This window comes from Heptranchias perlo, chromosome 1, assembly GCF_035084215.1.
Source record: "Heptranchias perlo isolate sHepPer1 chromosome 1, sHepPer1.hap1, whole genome shotgun sequence".
NCBI lineage: Eukaryota > Metazoa > Chordata > Chondrichthyes > Hexanchiformes > Hexanchidae > Heptranchias > Heptranchias perlo.
Genome location: NC_090325.1, coordinates 6676214 through 6701845, shown reverse-complemented (window position 1 = coordinate 6701845; position 25632 = coordinate 6676214). Strand labels below are relative to the sequence as shown.

At 46.7% G+C, this 25632-nt stretch overlaps 1 protein-coding gene across 5 annotated transcripts in view; it reads left to right on the top strand.

Annotated features, from left to right (window-relative positions):
- LOC137314445 (exocyst complex component 6B) overlaps window positions 1-25632 on the top strand; it is a 628729-nt gene that overhangs the window by 458680 nt on the left and 144417 nt on the right. For all 5 annotated transcript variants that reach the window (XM_067979862.1, XM_067979811.1, XM_067979897.1 and 2 more), the window contains 2 exons: window positions 976-1110; window positions 8185-8364. In XM_067979862.1, coding sequence (XP_067835963.1) covers window positions 976-1110; window positions 8185-8364 — 315 coding nt within the window. The remainder of the gene's footprint in view (window positions 1-975; window positions 1111-8184; window positions 8365-25632) is intronic.

Below are 25632 nucleotides of genomic sequence, written 5' to 3'. Positions count from 1 at the left end.
TGGGGAAAGACTATTTGCTGTGGTTGGGGAGTCAGTGACCAGGGGTCATTATTTTAACATTGTCACTAGGTGAGTGAGCAGAGAGGTTGTTAGAATGGAGCATGGAATATTTTGCACAGGGGGGCGGTTGAGGCAGAGACCATTGCATTTTTTTAAGGGAAAACTGGATGCCTATTCGAAGCAGAGGATGCTACTTGGCTGTGGGTTGAGAGTGGGGCAGGAGGTCAGTTTTGGATTGCTCTAACAAGGAACCTACACAAGACATGACATGATGGGTCAAATGCTCTCCTTCTCTGCTGTAAACTTCCATGGATTCTACGTTTTCACTGATATGCTACACATATAGGAAAAGGACCGCATCACATAGAATTTACAGCACAGAAACAGGCCATTCGGCCCAACTGGTCCGTGTCGGTGTTTATGCTCCACACAAGCCTCCTCCCACCCCTCTTCATCTTACCTTATCAGCGTAATCTCCTAATCCTTTCTCCCTCATCTGTTTATCCAGCTTCCCCTTAAATGCATCCGTGCTATTCGCCTCAACTACTCCTTGTGGTAGCAAGTTCAACATTCTAACCACCCTCTGGGTAAAGAAGTTTCTCTTGAATTCCCGATTGGATTTATTAGTGACTGTCTTATATTTATATCGCCTAGTTTTGGTCTCCCCCACAAGTGGAAACATCTCTCCATCTTCCCTTTAAATACCCTTTCGTAGTCTTAAAGACCCCTGTCAGGTCACCCCTCAGCCGTCTCAGATCCAACCTGTTCAATCTTTCCTGATAGTTATAACCTCTCAGTTCTGGTATCATCCTTGTAAATCTTTTTTGCACCTTCTCCATTGCCTCTATGTCATTTTTATATTAAGGAGACCCGAACTGCGTATAGTATTCCTGCACAGTATGCAGGAGCCCCTGATGGTAACCTGGAAGGGTTGATTGTCCATTAACAAGCTCGCTCACATCCTTGCCTTTGCAGCTTGTACAGATCATCATCAACACGACCCATCTGGAGCAATCCTGCAAGTTTCTGGAGGAGTTCATCACGAACATCACCAACGTACCCCCAGAGACTGTTCACGCCACCAAGCTGTACGGGACAGCGACCTTCAAGGTAAACAGCAAGTCTTTATAATGTGTGCTGGGGTCATCCAGCTTTTCGCATTCCGCATATGTCCCATCAGGTTACTGACAATTCTGCCCTCCTAAGGTTACCACCTGGCCGTTCAGATTAGGACATTAATACTCAAATTAGTATCAGGTTACTGTAGTAATGCCGTGCCCCTCAGGTTACTGTAGTAATACCGTGTTCTACAGGTTACTGTACTAATACCGTGCTCTGCAGGTTACTGTACTAATACCGTGCCCCGCAGGTTACTGTACTAATACCGTGCTCTGCAGGTTACTGTACTAATACCGTGCTCTGCAGGTTACTGTACTAATACCATGCCCCTCAGGTTACTGTAGTAATACCGTGTTCTGCAGGTTACTGTACTAATACCGTGCTCTGCAGGTTACTGTACTAATACCGTGCTCTGCAGGTTACTGTAGTAATACCGCACCCCTCAGTTTAATGTAGTAATACCGTGCCCCTCAGGTTACTGTACTAATACCGTGCTGTGCAGGTTACTGTACTAATACCGTGCTCTGCAGGTTACTGTAGTAATACCGCACCCCTCAGGTTACTGTACTAATACCGTGCTCTGCAGGTTACTGTAGTAATACCGCACCCCTCAGGTTACTGTAGTAATACCGTGCCCCTCAGGTTACTGTAGTAATACCGTGTTCTGCCGGTTACTGTACTAATACCGTGCTCTGCAGGTTACTGTAGTAATACCGCACCCCTCAGTTTAATGTAGTAATACCGTGCCCCTCAGGTCACTGAGGTAATACCGTGCCCCTCAGGTTACTGTAGTAATACCGTGCTGTACAGGTTACTGTAGTAATACCGCACCCCTCAGGTTACTGTAGTAATACCGTGCTCTGCAGGTTACTGTAGTAATACCGCACCCCTCAGGTTACTGTAGTAATACCGTGCTCTGCAGGTTACTGTAGTAATACCGCACCCCTCAGGTTACTGTAGTAATACCGTGCCCCTCAGGTTACTGAGGTAATACCGTGTTCTGCCGGTTACTGTACTAATACCGTGCTCTGCAGGTTACTGTAGTAATACCGCACCCCTCAGGTTACTGTAGTAATACTGTGCCCCTCAGGTTACTGAAGTAATACTGTGCCCCTCAGGTTACTGTAGTAATGCCGTGCCTCTCCGGTTACTGTAGTAATACCGCACCCCTCAGGTTACTGTAGTAATGCCGTGCCCCTCAGGTTCCTGTAGTAATACCGCACCCCTCAGGTTACTGTAGTAATACCGCACCCCTCAGGTTCCTGTAGTAATACCGTGCCCCTCAGGTTACTGAGGTAATACCGTGTTCTGCCGGTTACTGTACTAATACCGTGCTCTGCAGGTTACTGTGGTAATACCGCACCCCTCAGTTTAATGTAGTAATACCGTGCCCCTCAGGTTACTGAAGTAATACTGTGCCCCTCAGGTTACTGTAGTAATGCCGTGCCTCTCCGGTTACTGTAGTAATACCGCACCCCTCAGGTTACTGTAGTAATGCCGTGCCCCTCAGGTTCCTGTAGTAATACCGCACCCCTCAGGTTACTGTAGTAATACCGCACCCCTCAGGTTCCTGTAGTAATACCATGCCCCTCAGGTTACTGAGGTAATACCGTGTTCTGCCGGTTACTGTACTAATACCGTGCTCTGCAGGTTACTGTGGTAATACCGCACCCCTCAGTTTAATGTAGTAATACCGTGCCCCTCAGGTTACTGTAGTAATGCCGTGCCCCTCAGGTTACTGTAGTAATACCGTGCCCCTCAAGTTACTGTAGTAATACCGTGTTCTTCAGGTTACTGTACTAATACCGTGCTCTGCAGGTTACTGTAGTAATACCGCACCCCTCAGGTTACTGTAGTAATACCGTGCCCTTTTGGTTCCTGTAGTAATACCGTGCCCCTCAGGTTACTGTAGTAATACCGTGCCCCTCAGGTTACTGTAGTAATGCCGTGCCCCTCAGGTTATTGTAGTAATGCTGTGCCCCTCAGGTTACTGTAGTAATGCCGTGCCCCTCAGGTTACTGTAGTAATATCGTGCCCCTCAGGTTATTGTAGTAATGCTGTGCCCCTCAGGTTACTGTAGTAATATCGTGCCCCTCAGGTTATTGGAGTAACACCGTGCTCTGCAGGTTACTGTAGTAATACCCTGCCCCTCAGGTTACTGAAGTAATACCGTGCCCTTCAGGTTACTGTAGTAATGCCGTGCGCCTCAGGTTACTGTAGTAATACCGTGCACCTCAGGTTACTGAAGTAATACCATGCGCCTCAGGTTACTGTAGTAATACAGTGCACCTCAGGTTACTGTAGCAACACCGTGCGCCTCAGATTACTGTAGTAATACCGTGCACCTCAGGTTACTGAAGTAATACCATGCGCCTCAGGTTACTGTAGTAATACAGTGCGCCTCAGGTTACTGTAGTAATACCGTGCACCTCAGGTTACTGAAGTAATACCATGCGCCTCAGGTTACTGTAATAATACCGTGCGCCTCAGGTTACTGTAGTAGAATCATAGAAAGGTTACAACATGGAAGGAGGCCATTCAGCCCATCGAGTTCGCACCGGCTCTATGCATGAGCAATCCAGCTAGTCCGACTCACCCGCCCTTTCCCCATAGCCCTGCAAATTTTTTCCTTTCAAGTACTTATTCAGTTCCCTTTTGAAAGCCATGATTGAATCTGCCTCCACCACCCCCTCGGGCAGTGCATTCCAGATCCTTATCACTCGCTGTGTAAAAAAGCTTTTCCTCATGTCACCTTTGGTTCTTTTGCCAATCACCTTAAATCTATGTCCTCTGGTTCTCGGCCCTTCCACCAATGGGAACAGTTTCTCTCTATCTCCTCTGCCTAGACCCTTCATGATTTTGAATACCTCGATCAAATCTCCTCTCAACAGTCTCTGTTCCAAGGAAACAACCCTAGCTTCTCCAGTCTATCCACGTAACTAAAGTCCCTCATGCCTGGAATCATTCTAGTAAATCTCTTCTGCAGTAGCAATACCTAAAGTGCGGTGCCCTGAACTGGACACAGTACTCCAGTTGTGGCCGAACCAGTGTTTTATAAAGGTTCATCATGACTTCCATACTTTTGTACTCTATGCCTTTATTTATAAAGCCCAGGATCCCGTATGCTTTTTTAACCACTTTCTCAACCTGCCTTCCACCTTCAACGATTTGTGCAAATATACCCTCAGATCTCTCTGTTCCTGTACCCCTTTTAGAGTTGTGCCTTCTAGTTTATATTGCCTCTCCTCGTTCCTACCGAAATGTATCACTTCACATTTTTCTGTGTTAAATTTCATCCCTCGTGTCCGCCCGTGCCACCAGCCTGACTATATCCTCTTGAAGTCTATCACTATCCTCCTTACTGTTTACTACCCTTCCAAGTTTTGTGTCATCTGCAAATTTTGAAATTGTGACCTATACACCAAGTTCAAGTCATTAACATATATCAAGAAAAGCAGTGGTCCCAGCACCGACCCCTGGGGAACACCACTGTACACCTCCCTCCAGTCCGAAAGGTGACCGTTCACCACTACTCTCTGTTTCCTGTTCCTTAAGCCAATTCTGTATCCACTGCTACTGCCCCCTTTATTCTTGGGGCCTCAATTTTGATGATAAGACTACCGTGTGGCACTTTATCAAACGCCTTTTGTAAGTCCATACACAACATCAACTGCATTGCCCGCATCTACCGTCTCTGTTACCTCGTCAAAAAAACTCTATCAGGTTAGTTAAACACGTTTTGCCTTTAACAAATCTGTGCTGGCTTTCCCCAATCAATTCACCCTCGTCCAAGTGACTCTTATACCGTGCCCCTCAGGTTACTGAAGTAATACCGTGCCCCTGAGGTTACTGTAGTAATACCGTGCCCCTCAGGTTACTGAAGTAATACTGTGCTCCTCAGGTTACTGAAGTAATACTGTGCCCCTCAGGTTACTGAAGTAATACTGTGCCTCTCAGGTTACTGAAGTAATACTGTGCCCCTCAGGTTACTGAAGTAATACTGTGCTCCTCAGGTTACTGAAGTAATACTGTGCCCCTCAAGTTACAGTGGTAATACTGTGCTGTGCTCAGTATCTCCAGTATTTCTTGTTTTTTACCACTGAGATACCGTGCCCTTCAGGTGACTACAGTGATATCCTGCTCCTCAGTTTAGTACAGAGATGCCCTGCCTTTCAGTGTAGTATAGAGAAACCCTGCCCTTCAGTATAGTACAGAGATACCCTGCCCTTCAGTGTAGTCCATATATACCCTGCCCTTCAGTATAGTATAGAGAAACCCTACCCTTCAGTGTAGTCCAGAGATACCCTGCCCTTCAGAGTGGTACAGAGATACCCTGCCCTTCAGTGTAGTACAGAGAAACCCTTCCCTTCAGTGTAGTCCATATATACCCTGCCCTTCAGCATAGTATAGAGAAACCCTTCCCTTCAGTGTAGTACAGAGATACCCTGCCCTTCAGTGTGGTACAGACATACCCTGCCCTTCAGTGTAGTACAGAGATACCCTGCCCTTCAGTGTAGTACAGAGATACCCTGCCCTTCAGTGTAGTCCAGAGATTACTTGCCCTTCAGTGTAGTCCAGAGATTACTTGCCCTTCAGTATGGTACAGAGATACCCTGCCCTTCAGTATGGTACAGAGATACCCTGCCCTTCATTGTGGTACAGAGATACCCTGCCCTTCAGTATAGTACAGAGATACCCTGCCCTTCAGTATGGTACAGAGATACCCTGCCCTTCATTGTGGTACAGAGATACCCTGCCCTTCAGTATAGTACAGAGATACCCTGCCCTTGTCTGTGGTACAGAGATACCCTGCCCTTCAGTGTAGTCCAGAGATTACTTGCCCTTCAGTATAGTACAGAGATTACTTGCCCTTCAGTGTAGTCCATATATACCCTGCCCTTCAGCATAGTATAGAGAAACCCTTCCCTTCAGTGTAGTACAGAGATACCCTGCCCTTCAGTGTGGTACAGACATACCCTGCCCTTCAGTGTAGTACAGAGATACCCTGCCCTTCAGTGTAGTACAGAGATGCCCTGCCTTTCAGTGTAGTACAGAGATACCCTGCCCTTCAGTATAGTACAGAGATACCCTGCCCTTCAGTATGGTACAGAGATACCCTGCCCTTCATTGTGGTACAGAGATACCCTGCCCTTCAGTATAGTACAGAGATGCCCTGCCCTTCAGTATGGTACAGAGATACCCTGCCCTTCATTGTGGTACAGAGATACCCTGCCCTTGTCTGTGGTACAGAGATACCCTGCCCTTCAGTATAGTCCAGAGATTACTTGCCCTTCAGTATAGTACAGAGATACCCTGCCCTTCAGTATAGTACAGAGATACCCTGCCCTTCATTGTGGTACAGAGATACCCTGCCCTTCAGTATAGTACAGAGATACCCTGCCCTTCAGTATAGTACAGAGATACCCTGCCCTTGTCTGTGGTACAGAGATACCCTGCCCTTCAGTGTAGTCCAGAGATTACTTGCCCTTCAGTATAGTACAGAGATACCCTGCCCTTGTCTGTGGTACAGAGATACCCTGCCCTTCAGTGTAGTCCAGAGATTACTTGCCCTTCAGTATAGTACAGAGATACCCTGCCCTTGTCTGTGGTACAGAGATACCCTGCCCTTCAGTGCCCTTCAGATAACGTGCCCTTCAGTAATGGTGTGCAACATTCAGGTTACTACAGTAATACCGTATCCCTGTGATGGAATAGTCTCCACTTGCCTGGGTGTAGCAGCAATAACACTCAAGAAGCTCAACACTATCCAGGACAAAGCAGTCCGCTTGACTGCAGTTCATCCACCAGCCTAAACAACCACCACAGGCACACCATGGCTGCAGTTTGTCCTGTCCACAGGATACACTGCAGCAACTCGCCAAGGTTTTTTCGGCAGCACCTCCCAAACCCACCACCTCCAGCATCTAGTAAGTCAAGGGCAGCTGGTGCATGGGAACACCATCCCTTCCAAGTCACACACCATCCCAACTTGGTCATGTATTGGCTGATCCTTCATCGTCGCTGGGTCACAATCCTAGAACTCCCTCCCTGACGGCACTGTGGGACAACCTCCACCGCCCGGACTGCAGCCGTTCATTAAGAAGGCCCACCACCGCCTTCTCAAGGGCAACTAGGGACGGTCAATTAAAACCGGACTTGCCAGCGACGCCCGCATCCTCAGAATGGATATTAATCTTTTTTGAGTGCGGCCATGAGATCTTTCTCGGTCCGCCTCAACAGACAGACAGAACTTTCTGTCTTATCCCTCAGTAAAGCACTGGAGCGTCAGCCTAAATTATGTGCTCAGGACCTGAAGTGAGGCTCCAGCTGGCCGTTCTCCTGTGATGTGAAACCCCCTTATTTACATTCAGCTCTCTCTCACTTATAACTCCAATGTAGTTTCCCCGTAAGTGTTCCCTGTCTGAACTATTACAACAGTGACTATACTTCAAAAGTACTTCATTGACTGTGAAGCATTTTGGAAAGTCCTGAGGTTGTGAAAGGGATTATATAAATGCAAATCTTTCTTTTTTACTTTTATTCATATTTTGTCCAAACAAACAGAAAAAAAATGTAGAAGCTGGAGTTGTTCTCCTTGGAGCAGAGAAGGTTATAGGGGAGATTTAATAGAGGTGTTCAAAATTATGAGAGGTTTTGATAGAGTAAATAAGGAGAAACTGTTTCCACTGGCTGGAGGCTCGGTAACCAGAGGGACACAGATTTACGGTGATTGGCAAAAGAACCAGGGAACGGGAGGTGGAAGCAGATTCAATAATAACTTTCAAAAGGGAATCGGATAAATACTTGAAAAGGAAAAATTTGCGGGGCTATCGGGTAAGAGCAAGAGAGTGGACAGCTCTTTCAAAGACACAGGCACGGTGGGCCGAATGGCCTCCTTCTGTGCTGTATGATTTTATAAGCTCTGTAAATGTTTCTGTCATTGTGATTTCCGCTATGAAAGCGGCAGTAGTGCAGGTGCTGTGTCTATGTAAAAAAAAATCTTAAGTCAAAGAAAATCTAAACCGCGAGCCCGCAGTGCTTAACGGGGCGTTTGTTTTTGTGCAGGACTCTCGACACGCTGCCGAGGAGGAGATCTACACCAAGCTGAATCAGAAGATTGACCAATTCCTGCAGCTGGCGGACTACGACTGGATGAGAGCAGAGTCCAACGGCCATGCCAGCGATTACTTGGTCGACCTCATCGCTTTCCTGCGCAGTACTTTTGCCGTGTTCACGCACTTACCCGTGAGTACAGCCGTTCAAATTCTGTGTCGCCCCGTCCCCCCTTATTTATAAAAAAAAAAATCCCTACCCATCACTCCTCTGTTCTCTCGAAAGTGCCGGCCTTTTGCTGGGGAGGCAGTTCTGCGGGCACTGCCAATCCTCTGGTACCTAAGTGACCATTCTTCACATGTGAGCCTCGGCAGGCCACTCAATCATAGAGGGCCAAGTCCAGCACTGTCCTTGTCTGATATCCATACACCTGGTCACTTCCGAGCAACGGTCAGTGGCTGGCCACCAGGAGTGGGAACTGAGCTCTGTTTTTAACGAGCTTAAAGAAAGAAAGACTTGCATTTACATAATGCCTTTCACAACCTCAGGATGTCCCAAAGCGCTTTACAGCCAATGAACTACTTCTTGAATTGTAGTCACTATTGTAATGTAGGACAGTGTGGCAGCCAAATTGCGCTCAGCAAGATCCCACAATCAGCAATGGGATAAATGACCAAATAATCTGTTTTTAGGTGTTGGTTGAGGAATAAATATTGGCCAGGAAACTGGGGAGAATTCCCTTGCTCTTCGAAATAGTGCCGTGGGGTTTTTTACGTTCACCTGAGAGGGTAGACGGGGCCTCGGTTTAACATCTCATCCAAAAGATGGCACCTCCAACAGTTCAGCACTACCTCAGCTTAACCATAAGAGGTTAAATTATATGATCAGGTTGCATAAACTTGGTTTGTATTCTCTTGAGTTTAGACGGTTGATTAGTGATCCAATTGAGGTGTTTAAAATGATGATAAGATTCGATAGGGTAGATACGGAGAAACTGTTTCCTCTGGTGGGGGAGATCCAGAATAAGTGGGCACAATCTTAAAATTAGAGCGAAGCCATTCAGGAGTGAAATCAGGAAGTACTTTTTCACACAAAGGGTAGTGGAAATCTCTCCCCCAAAAGGCTGTGGATGCTGGGATAATTGGAGCTTTCAAGACTGAGGTCGATTAGATTTTTGTTAGGTAAGGATATCAAGGGATATGGAGCAAAGGCGGGTAAATGGAGTTGAGGTGCGGATCAGCCATGATCTAATTGAATGGTGGAAACAGGCTAGAGGGGCTGAATGGCCTCTTCCTCTTCCTATGAAGCCCGTCAGGGGAGCAAGTGTAACCTGTTTAAAAATGAAAAGTAACAGATGTCTCCATGGAAATGGCTGCAAGGCTGTGAACCCTCTTCCTCTTCCCCCTCTCCTCCCCCCCCACCCCCCCAAATCACCGCCTCTGCTCGCGCTTACCAGAGCTTCAGATGAACTGACTTAGCGGGAGCGGTCTGTGAGCAGTGGATTGCACCGTTAACTGTAACCTGGACCAGCATGTCTGGTGACTGTATTGGAACAGCATGTTGACAGTCGTGCTCCGTGGATCACACAGCTCCAAGCGGCTCGAGTGAGAGGCTTGAAGCCTATGTGGTCAGAAGACAGATACGGATTTGGTAATTAAAGTGGCCAAAGTTACCCAGTACTGTGTGTTTGGGGTTGACCCCCCCACCCTCGCCACTCGACGTACAGCAGTTGTCACTGGATAACGATGAGGAGTGGGAGCCCATTTGAATTTTCCCCACTGAGGCCAGTTAGTTTTTTTTTCTTAAATTTGTTCTCAGGAGCCCTCATTTATTGCCCACCCCTAAAATGAGCAGCTTGCTAGGCCACGTCCGAACAACAACTACTTGCATTTATAGCGCCTTTAACATAGTAAAACGTCCCAAGGCGCTTCACAGGTGTGTAATCAGACAAAATTTGGAACCGAGCCACGTAAGGAGACATTAGGACAGGTCAAAGAGGTAGGTTTTAAGGAGCGACTTAAAGGAGGAGAGAGAGGCGGAGAGGTTTAGGGAGGGAATTCCAGAGCTTTGGGCCTAGGCAGCTGAAGGCAAGGCCGCCAATGGTGGAGCAATGGAAATCGGGGATGCGCATAAGGTCAGAAATGGAGGAGAGCAGAGACCTCGGAGGGTTGTAGAGTTAAGAGTGAAATCATAGATAAGTTAGACCAGGTAGGTGTGGCAGGTTCCCTTACCTGTAGGACATTAGTGAACCAGTTGAGTTTTCATGACAATTCATAACCAACTTTCATGGTCAATTTTTTTATCAATAAATTGCCAGATCTATTAAATTCCATTTTGTAACTTGCTATGGTGGGATTTGAACTCATGACCTCTGTACCATAACCACCAGGCTATCACATCTCCAAACATTTAGTGCCCTAACTGCCTCAGCCAACACCGCTTGGACTAGGGATTGAACCCGGAATCTTCCTGGTCTGTATCTCCCAATGCGTTCATCCAGTGAGCTATTGGAGCAGAAATGCTTTTTTTTATTCGTTCACGGGATGTGGGCGTCGCTGGCGAGGCCGGCATTTATTGCCCATCCCTAATTGCCCTTGAGAAGGTGGTGGTGAGCCGCCTTCTTGAACCGCTGCAGTCCGTGTGGTGAAGGTTCTCCCACAGTGCTGTTAGGAAGGGAGTTCCAGGATTTTGACTCAGCGACGATGAAGGAATGGCGATATATTTGAGGGCCTTATTAGGGTGGAAGTGAAATATGATTGGCCTAAGTTAACGGAGTTCGTGATTACTGCCTGTGATTTATTTTTAAACTGCTTTTTCACTGATCCCTCCTCCCCATTGTCTGGCTCAGTATGAACTTATACTGTTTACTTTCTCTCCTGATAAAATGAGAGATCTGCGTTCTGTGATTATCAACGGCACAAAGAAAGGATGTTTGGGGAAAAAAATTTCCTCTTCCCCCCTCCCCCCCCCCCCCACTCCTAAAGTGTCTGATGTTCCTGTGGACTGATAAGGCTAATAGTCTGGCCACTCTCTGTGTCGGAGGTTATTGGGTTGGGGAGCCTGGGGGTGGGGAGAATGTTTGGTCACACTGACCTGGGAAAGGAAATAATCTGCTTATCTGAGGATCATGCAGCTTTTTTTTTATATGGCAAAGTTTGCGGAGGCAAGAGATCGAACTTTAACTCGTTGGAGAAAGGATTGGCTGCTCATGCCTCCATGGAGAGTTGTGCTGGTCTGAATTTCCTTCTCATTCCCACCTTTACGGAGCTCTTGTTCTCGCGGTTCGTACCCCTGGTTTCCGTGGCTCCGCTCCTCTCTCCCAATTCTCTCTCACCTCGTCCCCAAACGTGCTTGCTGGTGATTGGTGCTGGGGTGCTATGTGCCCTCCAGTACTTCACTCCAGTGGCCTGTCTTTCATGTGTGAGCCGGGACAGTCAGTGAGCTGTTTACCATGGTGGGGGAGCATCACAACTAACCCCCCCCCCCAGTGCTGCCCTGACTCCACATCCACACACATGCGCTTTTCAGCGCCAAGTGGTGAGAACCGTGGCTGATTCTATTTCCCTTTCCTACTCTGTACCCTCACCCTCCTAGTTCAGGGGTAACGGATCGTTGCCCTGGCTGAGATCGGCTAAATCGGCACAGTCCAGGAATTGAACTCAGGTATCTCAGGTGTCTTGGGCTCAGTGCTGCACAGTTGGTTGTTTTCTCTCCACTGAACCAGTGGGACCTCCTCTTGACTCATCAGATATAGTTTCAGCCGCCCTTATTTTGATCTCTTTGTGCGGAAGTGTGAACACGAAATGAATTTCAGCTGACCCGCTAATGATGTCCTATGATTTGTTCACGAGCGCCTCCTTCCTGCACAGATGTTCGGCGTCCTGAGTGTGCAGGAAAAGATGGAAGCCACCTCGCTCAACCATCACAGAAATATCTTCACCTCTGCTGCGCTCCAGCCTCAAAATGTGAAAAGAAACTTTTAATATTTCAGTTAAATATTCAAACAAATAGTATTGGGGGGTTCAAAGAGCAGGGGAATGGGACTAATTGGATAGCTCTTTCAAAGAGCTGGCACAGGCATGATGGGCCAAATGGCCTCCTCTTGTGGTGTACCTACTGCGATACTATGAAGAGGTAAATGATTCTAAGTGTTTATCGAACAAGTAGTCCTGTCATTGTACATTGCTCATGACTGGAGACCTTGTGGTTGGGTCTGACTGGAGGATAACATCCACGGAACACTCGAGTCTGCTCCGTGGCACTGAGGGTAAAAGTCCCTCGATTGTTTGTAAAGATGCTAATTTGTTTGGGTGGGAGTGGGGTTGCAAACCAGTTCCTTATTGGCACAGGTTGGAAAGACAAGACTACCCATAATCAAACCTCAAAACAGCTTTGCCCTTATTTCACCAGCGTGACCTTTGAATTCCAAGCTACAGCCACCCTTGTGGTCTCCCAAGTGAGGCTGTTGCCAGCTTGATTGCCAAAGCTCTGGGCGGTTCTGCGATGCCTGCTCACGGACTCAAACCTGAATCTGCTTGAAGAATCAGACGGGTCCCTTTATCACACTAGGAAATGGGTAATGGGAGGGTTACAGACCGAATCATCATCTACTGCCACGTGTAAACTGGGAAAGGAGTAGGCCAGGGATAGGATCATGCTTTGAGCTCGGTTGCTTGACAGATAAATATTCACTGGAAACATTTAAGTGGAAATAATGAACATTTATTTAAAAATAAAACATTTTTTTGTGGGCGGGGCGGGGGGGGGGGGTGGATTTGGTTTACATTTTAGAAAAGTCCAAGCTCACTGAAAAGCCACACCATGAAAGAAAGAACGAACTTGCATTCATATAGCGCCTTTCACAGGATGTTCCAAAGCAATCCCTTCACAGCCCATTAATTACTTTTGAAGTGTCGTCACTGTTGCTTTGTAGCAGCCAATTGGCACACAGCAAGATCCCATGAGATGACCGGCCAGCTTGCGAATAACCGTGGAAACTAACTGCAAGCCTCCAGGTTGTTTTCACTGGGGGTGCTTTTAAATAGATTTGTGAAGAAAGGTTTGGGAGGACTGGGTGGTGCAGTGGGTGAGACACAGGCCTTTCAGCTGTTGTACCATAAATTCAAATCAAGCCCAGGTCGGATGGAATTAAAACCTTACCCGACTGCTGATTGTGAGCGGCCAACGTGAGTTTGGGTGGTCTTATTGCACAAAAAAAAAACGCCCCTAATTCTGCACTGATATCAGTCAGAGAGTTCAGCGGTTGGCTGGAAAAATAGCACATCCGAGATTGGAGTGCGGCATGTTGTTGGGGCAGTGCAGAGGGAGTGTTAGTCAGCATCTAACCAGGCCTGGGAGTCCTCCAGGAGCTTTACTCTTAATGTCACGCGCAACGCACGGTGGTGGGATGGGTGGGGAGAAGAATGTTTGATGGTGACACTGGATGCAAACTCCGAAAAGAATTGTGTTCGTAACCCTTCTCGCGTATTGGTGAGCACAGAAACTCACACCCATTGGAAACTGACCTTTTAAAATGGGCACCGGCAAGTCTGCCACGCGATGCTGTCATCAAACGAGCATCGTCATCAGCTTCACTAATTAAGCTGAATTAAAATGGTGATGAAACCAGCCCCACCACCCCCCCCCCAAACCTGGAAAAAGAACGTACTTTAATTCGATGGCTGTTGTACTTCCAGGGTGCCATGAATGACGATGCCGCTGTGTTGGTGAGCATTTCCGAATGTATCAGTGTGCGCACGCGCTTGTACCGCCGATGGGCACAGCGTCAGTGGCTCACACCCGCCTGTATGACCTTAGTCACCAATTGCACTAATAATCCAGCCCCACCTCTGCCAACCTGCAATAACCACATAAACTAACGGCCAAGCCACCACATAGCAACCACCCATAGACGGTTTAGATTCCGAGATTTGTTCTGCAGGGGGGCTGAATTTTCCGTGGAGGGAGTTTATGAACAATTTTGATGTGTTTAATTTTTGCCCAAGGAAGCACATGCTCCTAATATTACCCTGCGGCAACCAGTGGGATGTGAAGTCAGAAAATACGAAGCAAACTCGAAAATAATCAATGTGGATAAATATTTTAAAAAGAAAAATTTTCGGGGCTATAGGGACAGAGTGGGGGGAATCGGACTAATTGGATAGCTCTTTCAAAGATCCGGCACGATGGGCCGAATGGCCTCCTTCTGAGCTGTATCATTCTATGATTCCCCCAAGCCCTGGCAATTTATCTTTGTGCTTGTATTTCCTGTGGTTTGACCCTGAGATGAGCTTCCGACCACACATCCGCTCCATCACCAAGACCGCCTACTTCCACCTCTGTAACATAGCCCGTCTCCACCCCTGCCTCAGCTGATCTGATGCTGAAACTCTCATCCACGCCTTTGTTACCTCTAGACTGGACTAATCCAATGCTCTCCTGGCCGGCCTCCCATCTTCCACCCTCCATAAACTTGAGCTCATCCAAAACTCTGCTGCCCGTATCCTAACTCGCACCAAGTCCTATTCACCCGTCACCCCTGAGCTGGCTGACCTACATTGGCTTCCGGTCCAGGAATGCCTCAGTTTTAAAATTCTCATTCTTGTTTTCAAATCCCTCCATGGCCTCGCCACTCCCTATCTCTGTAAACCTCCTCCAGCCCTACAACCTTCCGAGATTTCTGGGCACCTCCAATTCTGCCCTCTTGCGCATCCCCAATTTTCATTGCCCCACCATTGATGGCCGTGCCTTCAGCTGCTAGACCCTAAGCTCTGGAATTCCCTCCCTAACCTCTCTACCTCTTTCTCCTTCTTTAAGATGCTCCTTAAAACCTACCTCTTTGACCAAGCTTTTGGTCACCTGTCCTAATATCTCCTTATGTGGCTCGGTGTCAAATTTTGTTTGATAATCGCTCCTGTGAAGCGCCTTGGGAGTTAAAGGAGCTGTATAAATGCAAGTTGCTGTTGATGTTAAGCTACAGGTCAGCCATAGTCTAATTGAATGACGGAACAGGGTTAGGGGCTGAATGGTCTACTCCTGTTCCTATGCTCCTATGAGAGGTATCGAAGGGTGATGGTGGTTGTGAGATTACACTTCAAACAAGGAGTCAGTATCTTCAGTGGAGGTAGGGAGCATATTAGTGAGGAAAGTCTAAAATTACATGCAATACTGCTCACTGGTACCGTGTGTTGTTCTATCCCACTTGTCTGTGGGCCTGTCTGCTTTCTTGAAAGCCTTGCTAACCTGTGTGATGATGGAATATCCTATTTTGTTTTTAATCCTTACCATTGCATTTCCAAATAAATCCCTCTTCTCGGCCACTGACAAAATGAATAAAAACTCTTGTACTAACGCCCTTTGGTCATGTATTAGTTGGAATGAGGCTTCCGATATTCTCTGAGATTGTTTGTTCCCTACAACTGGTTCTCAGTTTGAGTATCCGCTGGGCTCATAAGAAATAGGAGCAGGAGTAGGCCATCCGGCCCCTCAAGCCTGCTCCGCCATTCAATAAGATCATGGCTGATCTTCGACCTCAACTCCACTTTCCTGCCCGATCCCCATATCCCTTGATTCCCTTAGTGTTCAAAAATCTATCGATCTCGGCTTTGAATATACTCAACGGCTGAGCATCCACAGTCCTCTGAGGTAGAGAATTCTAAAGATTCACAACCCTCTGAGTGAAAAAATTTCTCCTCATCCCCGTCCTAAATGGCCGACCCCTTATCCTGAGTCAATGCCACCTGGTTCTAGAGTCTCCAGCCAGGGGAAACAGCCTCTCAGCATCTACCCTGACAAGCCCTCTAAAATTTTATACGTTTCAATGAGATCACCTCTAATTCTTCTCAACTCCAGAGAGTATCGGCCCATTCTACTCCATCTCTCCTCATAGGACAATCCTCTTATCCCAGGAATTAATCTAGTGAACCTTCGTTGCACCCCTCCAAGGTAAGTATATCCTTCCTTAGGTAAGGAAACCAAAACTGCACACACTTCTCCAGGTGAGGTCTCACCAATGCCCTATATAATTGCAACAGGACTTCCTTACTCTTGTACTCCAACCCCTTTGCAATAAAGGCCAACATACCATTTGCCTTCCTAATTGCTTGCTGTCCCTGCATGTTAACTTTCTGTGTTTCGTGTACAAGGACACCTAAATCCCTCTGAACATCAACATTTAATAGTTTCTCACCATTATAAAAATATTCTGTTTTTCTATTCTTCAAAAATATTCTGTTTTTCTATTCTCAGTTGCTAGTATCTCTTGCCTCTGATTCATTAGGTAAGAGTGTTACCAACTGAAACAAAAAGTGCCGACAGTATACAGCAGGCAAATCAGCATCTGGAAGAGAGAAGTCAGGTTATGGTTTCAGTTGGGGCACTTCATCGTGGGCAGCCTGGTTTAGACTCTGCACGATTTTCTTGCCCGTTGACTTCAGTGGAAATTAAGATTGAGTGGGGTGTGAAACGGGCTGCTGATTCACCATCGCCCACGGTGAACTCCACTCGTTCTGTGATTTTAAAAAAAATGTTTGTTCCTGGTATTCTACTAGCCTTCATTCCATACCTCGGCTCATAATTACCGCTTGGTTTTTATATTCTATAGCTCTTGAGATAAAACCTAGAAATCCATCAGCTTTTTTTTTCTCTTGCCTCTGAGTCAGAAGGTCGTGGGTTCAAGTCCCGCTCCAGAGACTTGAGTACATAATCCATGCTGACACTCCCAGTGCAGTACTGAGGGAGTGCTGCACAGTGAAGAATTTCCTGATAACTAGTCCTTAATTTGCCTGTTACCAGGTTGAAACCGCGTCCCCTTGTTCTACTTTTGCAATTTCATTTAATATTCCAGATTTACCTTTTCCATTTCCTTAACTATCTTGCGTACCTCTAATAGATCGTGGCGTCTTCTATGAGCCGAGGTATGAAAAGCCCAAGTGTCTCTGGCCTTTCCTCATAGCTCAGACCTGACACTAGGGATCAGCCTTGTGGCACTCTCCCTCTGCACTGCGTCCGGTGCTTGAATGTATCCTTGTGTCTCGATGACCAGAACTGGACACAGTGCTCAAGTTGTGGTCCGACCAGAGCACGGTACATTTGACAAGAGTTAAACAGAATAAGACACAAGTCAAGTAATAGTTAAATAACCACAAGATCGGGCTTTAAATACCCAAAGATTGTAGGAAGAGCAGAACTCTGGTAGGAGTCGAGAGCTGCACAATTTTGAGATCAAGAGAAAGAATGGGCTAGAGTTGGTGACGGTGCAACGAGTCTTGACTTTAACACCATTAGGACTCAGGGAGAATGAAGGTAGAGTAAGAATGTTTGAAGCTTTGGAGACACGAGAGGAAAGTTAAGAGAAGAAATGACCATAAAAGGATGTATAAAGAAAGGAAGACTTGCATTTACATAACGTCTTTTACAAGCTCAGGATGTCCCAAAGCACTGTACAATCAATGAAGAACTTTTTTTTAATTCATTCATGGGATGTGGGCGCCACTGGCAAGATAGTGCCCATCCCTAATTGCCCTTGAGAAGGTGGTGGTGAGCTGCCTTCTTGACAACTGGGTGGCTTGCTAGGCCATTTCAGAGGGCAGTTAAGAATCAGCCACATTGCTGTGGGTCTGGAGTCACATATAGGACGACAGGTTTCCTTCCCTAAAGGGCATTGCGGTAGTTTCATGGTCACTGTTACTAGCTTTTTTTAAATTCCAGATTTTATTTAATTTAATTAACTGAATTTAAATTCCCCAGCTGCCGTGGTGGGATTTGAACTCATGTCTCTGGATTATTAATCCGGGCCTCTAGATTACTAGTCCAGTAACATAACCACTATGTTAGCATGCCCATATCTGTACACTTTTGTCATGTAGTCACCCAATTTGCACGCAAGGTCCCACAAACAGCAATGTGATAATGACCAGATATTCTGTTTTAGTTGGTTGAGGGATAAATATTGTCCAGGACACCAAGGCAAATTCCCTCTGTACTGCTCTGAGAGTGTTAGCCTGGATTATGTGCTGAAGTCCCTGGTGTGGGACTTGAACCCACAACCTTCTGACTTGGAGGCGAGAAATACTACTCACTGAGCCACGGCTGACACGATTGTTACAGGAAGAGACAGACAAATGGAGAGGAGGGTTGGCAGTGAGCTGAAGGATCGCCTAACAGCCAACGAGCTTTCCCTTGTACCTCTCCAGCAGTGCTCTTCTCTTCTTTCTTTCTGGAGAGCATTGTGTTAGACTGTGATACCTCCGAGATCTCAGCGCTCCTCCAATTCTGGCCTCTTGCGCATCTCCGATTTCCATCGTTCCACTATTAGCGGCCATGCCTTCAGCCGCCTAGGCCCTAAGTTCTGGAATCCCCTCCCTAAACCTCTCCGCCTTTCATCCCTCTCTCTCCTCCGTTAAGACGCTCCTTAAAACCTATCCCTTTGACCAAGCTTTTGGTCACCTGACCTAATATCTTCTCATGTGGCTCGGTGTCACATTCTGTCTGATAATCGCTCCTGTGAAGCGCCTTGGGATGTTTTACATTAAAGGCGCTATATAAATGCAAGTTGTTTTTTTTTTTGTCGTTGTGAACTCTCTGGATATGTTGCAGGGTGTGTTATATATGCACCAGTTACTCTAATAGAAGGCGAGCTGGAGAAGGAGGTCACCCGAAAGCTCGTGCTTCTGTGCGCAGGCCACGTACGGAACGCAGTAACGCCTGCAGTCACTGGTACTGACCCAGCAATACTCTCGATCGCACTGAAGATTTATTTCGGGGGGGATGGTGGGGGGGGAAGAGATGAACTGGGAGTGGCCAACACATCACTTTCCTCAGAACGATCTCGCAGACGAGCGACACAACAATGCCTTTGTGCGAAGGAATGACTCGCTCCGACCCAGCAGGTCTCGCCCTTCTCGACGGCTTGCCAAATACCAAAAAGTTTTGACAAGCGCGCCATTCAGTAGAGGACAAGTGCCCCCTGGTTGAAACAATGTGTGTTTGTTTATCCAGGGAACACTGTGATTAGGAATGGTCCAGCCTTTATGCCGATTGCTCTAATTTTGCAGGATTTTATTATGTTTGGCATTGCAGTTGTAGAAAATTAGCTGTACAGATGTTGCGATTCGCCCTTTGGAGTTTCCAGAAAAAAAAAAGTATTGGAAGGGGTTTAAAAATTTCACAAAAATTGGAACCGACATCCCATTTTGTTTGACAGCTACGGCCTGACCGTAGACGAGTGCACCATGCGCACATTGCACACCCATGCGCAAGCAGCGGAGCCGTGCACAACACGTGTGCAGCTAGAGGATGCAGGCGTACTGTTTATTACTTTTGAGTTTGCAGCTGATTTTTTTTGTCAAATATTTTTCAACTTTAAAATAACTTAAATTTCATCAGCTCTGTGTTTTTCACCAAAAATAAATAAATTGATCAATATCGTAGGTAGCACCATCCCCTCCAGGCATCCTTGAAAGACACGCACCATCCTGACTTGGAGATATATCGCCATTCCGTTATCGTGGCTGGGTCAGTATCCTGGAATTCTCCACCCTCGTCGGAGCACCATCACGACAAGGACTGCAGCAGTTCAAGAAGAAGGCCACCTTTGCTAGGCTTTTCTGTTCTCTTCTCGCTGGCCAACTTTCTCCGCCTCCTCCCCTTAAGGCGCCGACATTTGCTGGAGTACGACCCTCACACAAGATGGTCATGGGTCTGGGGCTATTCGACCACTAGAGGCAGAGACTGATCCTGTCCTCACCCGACATCTGCACCAATGCACACTTTCAACCGGGACAGCAGTCGCAACCTTCCCTCCCCGCTCCCCCATCCCTTCCCGAACCCAGGCGCACTGAGGGCAATTGTAGCGTCCCAGCTGCTGCCACCTCTTAAGTACGACTTGAGATGGAACAATTCCAGGCGAACGTGCAAGTTCTCGCCGTTAACTGAAAACAGGACTTGAGTTTATCTGCGTTTCCGTAAAAAGTTCAAACCAGTGACTACTTTTCTTTTTCCCCTCAAACCTCAGACTCTGCATTTAAACCTGAAACTTATCAGGAGCTGCGTGTGGAAAGTTTTAGTGTGGTGGCAGGTCATTGGCTTGAGAGAAGCATTCAGCAAGGGGGAGGGGTGGGTGGCGGTGCCTGCCCTGATTGCGTGTACTACTGTATTCCGAGATTAATGTGCGTTTATTTTAACAGTAATTTTATTGGTGCCTTTGTTAACGAGTCCTTTGATAACCGGGTTCCATAATTAACGGCACAGACTCTCGGGTCCCTCCGTCCCGTCCCCCTCCTGTAATTGTTAACATATTTGTAACTCTTTAAACAACTGCGCTACTGTTAGTACTGAGGATGCTCTCTGATTACTGGCCTGGCCTCGCCTGTGTTATTCCTGATCCAGGGATCTGAAGAGTTTAAAAGTTCGGAAATATAAATAAAATTATACAACTCCACGCTCAATTTCCTGAAGTCTGATTGGTTGTGAAACCGTTAAGAACAATGCACCATACATCCCGTGTCTCACTAAAATTCTACCTCCCCCACCCCACGGAAAATAAGAGGTCTATCTTTTATGCTGCTTTTCTCCTGAAGGTGCTGACTCCTAGGCATCAGATGCCGTCTGGTATCTTATGTGTGAGCCTGGACAGTAGGCTGTGGGCATTACGGGCTGAGTCCAATTCTGCTCATGCCTCTTGAACCCCTCCCCTCCCCCTCTCTGCAGCGACTGAGATTCAATAACTAAGCACAGACTGTGGACTGAAATCTATCACTTGTATGTCTACAGTAGCACTTGGACGGTGCCTTTAACCATGAGGCCATCGGGGTATCTACTCTTCCAGGTTTCTTTTAGGTGTACAGAAGTGTAGTATAGTGCAGTCCAGAGGCCTGGGCTAATAATCCAGAGAATGATAGTTCAAATCCCACTATAGCAGTTTGAGAAATTGAATTTAGTTTAAAAAATAAATCTGGATATAAATAACTAGTCTCAGTAAAAGTGACCATGAAGCTGCTGGATTGTTGTAAAAACCCAACTGCATCACTGATGTCCTTTAGGGAAGGAAACCTGCCCTCCTTACCTGGTCTGGGCCTATAAGAACATAAGAAATAGGAGCAGGAGTAGGCCAATCGGCCCTTCGAGCCTGCTCCGCCATTCAATAAGATCATGGCTGATCTGATCCTAACCTCAAATCTAAATTCATGTCCAATTATATGCGACTCCAGTCTCACACCAGCCTGGTTGTCTCTTAACGGCACTCTGAAGTGGCCTAACTTGCCCCTCAGTTGTTTCATACCACTACCACCACCTCTCAGGCCAACTAGGGATGGGCAATAAATGCCAGCCTTGCCAATGACGCCCACATCCCGTGAACGAGGAATACAAAAAAATTTAAACTTCTGGTTTGAAAAGATTAGCATTCCACCAGGCTCTATGTGGGACTTTGAATGAATACTGTAGGGTACTCCTATATCAAATCAGGTATAAAATTCATGATTAGAGCCCCTAGAACTGCCAGTCTCTGCAGAAAAGCCCAACCAAATTCTAAGACATGAGAACATAGATTCTTCAGCATGTCACTGCAAGTTCTGGGGACGTCTGAATCTCGTAAAATACTGTAGTGTATAAAAACAGTGCCAAGCAGGTCGATTTTATTTTTAGAAAGATTGTGCATTTTGAACTGTTGAAAAGCACTCAGCCTCTGCAGTCCCACGTAATGCTTATCTGTTTATGTTAATAGCTGCCATTTAATACCTAATTGGCTCAGCTGACCTTTCACGAGTCAAGTAAGAATGCTAGGTGTTACGTAGCAGCTAGGTGTTAAGTAGTAATTAACAATATCTGGCGTATCATCGGCAATTGTCCTGAATCAGAATGGTATCATAGCTGTCCTATGAGGAGAGATTGAGTAGAATGGGCCTATGTTCTCCAGTTTAGAAAAATGAGAGGTGATCTCATTCAAATGTATACAATTCTTAGAAGGCTTGACAGAGTAGATGCTGAGAGGATGTTTCCCCTGGCTGGAGAGGCTAGAACTAGGGGTCATAGTCTCAAGGTAAGGGGTCATAGTCTCAAGGTAAGGCCATTTAGGACCGAGATGAAGAATAATTTCTTCACTCAGAGGGATGTGAATCTTTGGAATTCTCTACCCCAGAGGGCTGTGGAGGCTCAGTCGTTGAGTATATTCAAGACTGAGATCGATAGATTTTTGGACTCTAGGGGAATCAAGGGATATGGGGATCGGGCAGGAAAGTGGAATTGAGGTTGAAGATCAGCCATGATCTTATTGAATGGTGGAGCAGGCTTGAGGGGCCGTATGGCCTACTCCTGCTCCTATTTCTTATGTTCTTGTGCCATTGGGGGACCGGGATCCAATTTAGGCCAGCGAGGTTAAAGTTTATAGAAGACGGGTGGCCAGTCAGGAGAGCTTTGGAGTAATTGAGTCTAGAGGTGACAAAAGCATAGATGAGGGTTTCAGCATCAGGTATGCTGAGGTAGGAGTGGAGGTGGGCCATGATATGGAGGTGGAAGTAGGTGATGGAGAGGATTATGGGGTCAAAAGCTCAGCTCGGAGTTCAACCTGAGACAGTGGGTGAGAAGGGGGATGGAGTTGGTGGCGGGGGCCGAAGGTAATGGCTTCGGTCTTCCTTATATTTAACTGGAGGAAATGGTGGCTCATCCAAGACTGGATGTCAGATGAGCAGTCTGACAACACAGAGGCAGTGGAGGGTTGAGAGAGGTGGTGGAGAGCTGGAGCTGGGTAACACCAACGTATGATGTCGCTGAGGGGCAACGTGTAGATGAGGAAGGAGAAGGGGCCAAGGATAAATCCTTGGGGACTTCAGCGGTTATGGTTCGGGAGCTGGGAAGAGAAGCAATTGCCGGAGATGCTCTGGCTACAATTGAACACGTAAGAGTAGCACTAAGCGAGGGAAGTCCAACCAAGTTGCACCACAGAGGAGAGGCATCAGAGGAAGATCGTGTGATTGACTGCCGAGAAGATAATGTACCATGTTCACAGTCACACAGAGTGCTATTCATGACTTTGGTTAGGACCATTTGGTGTTGTTGGAGGGGTTGGAACCTGATTGGAGAGATTTAGACATGGGGTTACATAAGAACATAAGAAATAGGAGCAGGAGTAGACCAATCGGCCCCTCGAGCCTGCTCCGCCATTCAATAAGATCATGGCTGATCTGATCCTAACCTCAAATCTAAATTCATGTCCAATTTCCTGCCCGCTCCCCGTAACCCCTAATTCCCTTTACTTCTAGGAAACTGTCTATTTCTGTTTTAAATTTATCTAATGATGTAGCTTCCACAGCTTCCTGGGGCAGCAAATTCCACAGACCCACCACCCTCTGAGTGAAGAAGTTTCTCCTCATCTCAGTTTTGAAAGAGCAGCCCCTTATTCTAAGATTATGCCCCCTGGTTCTCGTTTCACCCATCCTTGGGAACATCCTTACCGCATCCACCCGATCAAGCCCCTTCACAATCTTATATGTTTCAATAAGATCGCCTCTCATTCTTCTGAACTCCAATGAGTAGAGTCCCAATCTACTCAACCTCTCCTCATATGTCCGCCCCCTCATCCCCGGGATTAACCGAGTGAACCTTCTTTGTACTGTCTCGAGAGCAAGTATGTCTTTTCTTAAGTATGGAGACCAAAACTGTATGCAGTATTCCAGGTGCGGTCTCACCAATACCTTATATAACTGCAGCAATACCTCCCTGTTTTTATATTCTATCTCCCTAGCAATAAAAGCCAACATTCCGTTGGCCTTCTTGATCAACTGCTGCACCTGCATACTAACTTTTTGATTTTCTTGTGGGAGAGATGGGGACAGCAATGGGAGTTTAGTGATGGGACAGTAATTACTGAGGACAGAGGGGTTGAAGTTGAGTATTATGAGGAGGGGTTAATGACAGCAGTTTTGAAAGCTGCATAGAATTTATGACAGCACAGAAGCAGGCCATTCGGCCCAACTAGTCCATGCTAGTGTTTTTGCTCCACACGAGCCTCCTCCAACCCTACTTCATCTAATCCTTTCTACATATCCTTCTATTTCTTTCTCCCTCATGTACTTATCTATTTGCCCTTTAAAGGCATCTGAGCTATTTGCCTAAACTACTCCTTGTGGTAGCAAGTTCCACATTCTAACTACTCTCTGGGTAAAGAAGTTTCTGCTGAATTCCCTCTTGGATTTATTAGTGACTATCTTATATTTATGGCCCCTAGTTTTGATCTCCCCACAAGTGGAACCACTTTCTGTACATCTACCCTATAAAACCTCTTCATCATTTTAAAGACTTCTGTCAGGTCTCCTCTCAGCCTTCTCTTTTTTGGAGAAAAGAGCCCCAGCCTGTTAAGTCTTTCCTGATAGTTATAAACTCTAAGTTCTGGTATCATGCTTGTAAATCTTTTTTGCATCTTCTCTAGTGCCTCTACATCCTTTTCATAATATGGAAACCAGAACTGTTCACAGTACTCCAAGTGTGGTCTAACCCAGATTCTATTCAAATTTAACATAACTTCCCTGCTTTTCATATCTATTCCTCTAGGTTGGGGAATACTCTCTGAGAAGAGGGACCCCCATACCATATTGGCTAAAATGGGGACCAGGAAGGGAAATGGGATTGGTGGGAATAGGATCGAGAGAGCAGGAGGGAGAGCTCACGAATGAGATGAGCTTGGAGAGGGAAGGGATGAGATGGGGGAGAAATTATAGAGAGAGACGAGGGTTCAGGCAACGGTGGGATTGGGACGGGGAAGGTTTGACTCAGTGGGTGAGGAGGGGTGGGAGCAGCAGAGACAGTTAAACATGGACTCTATCTTGGAGACAAAGAAGTCCATGAGCTCTGTGTACAACAAGGTGAGGCTGACGGGGTCAGGGGAACGAGGTCGAAGGAGATGTGGTTGGTAGTAGAGAAGAGGAGCCTTGGGTTGTTTTTTCTCTCCAGGACAACCCCAGTTTTGAAGCCAGTAGAGCTTGTAGTCAAACCAGATCTGGCATTGGGAAGCTAAGCCAGTTGCGCACCAGATCCTGCCTAGTTTGCACCTCTTGGACTTGAGGGAGTGAAGATATTGGTCTTACCAGGACAAACAACCAGGATGCGAGATGGTGAAGGTTTTGTTGGGGATAAGGGCATCAAAGTGGTAAATGGAGGACTAAAACTAAAATTTAGGCAGTACGCGGCTCGAGAGTGCAGTTGTAAATGACTTGGGGGAGAATTTTTTTCCCAGGAATGTATGCAGAAGGACGTGGAATTGAAGGAGTGTTATTGGGTGTTGATGGTGAAGGATGCAAGGTAGTGGTCGAAGATAGCCTTATTGGTGATTTGAGACTATGTGAGTATAGAGGCCACAGGAGATGGTAGCCATGAATTTGGAGGGAGAGATTTAGGGACGACAGGAGGGCAGTGAATTTAGAAGAGAAGAGGACAAGGGGAGCTGCAATGGAGATTGAAGTCACCGAG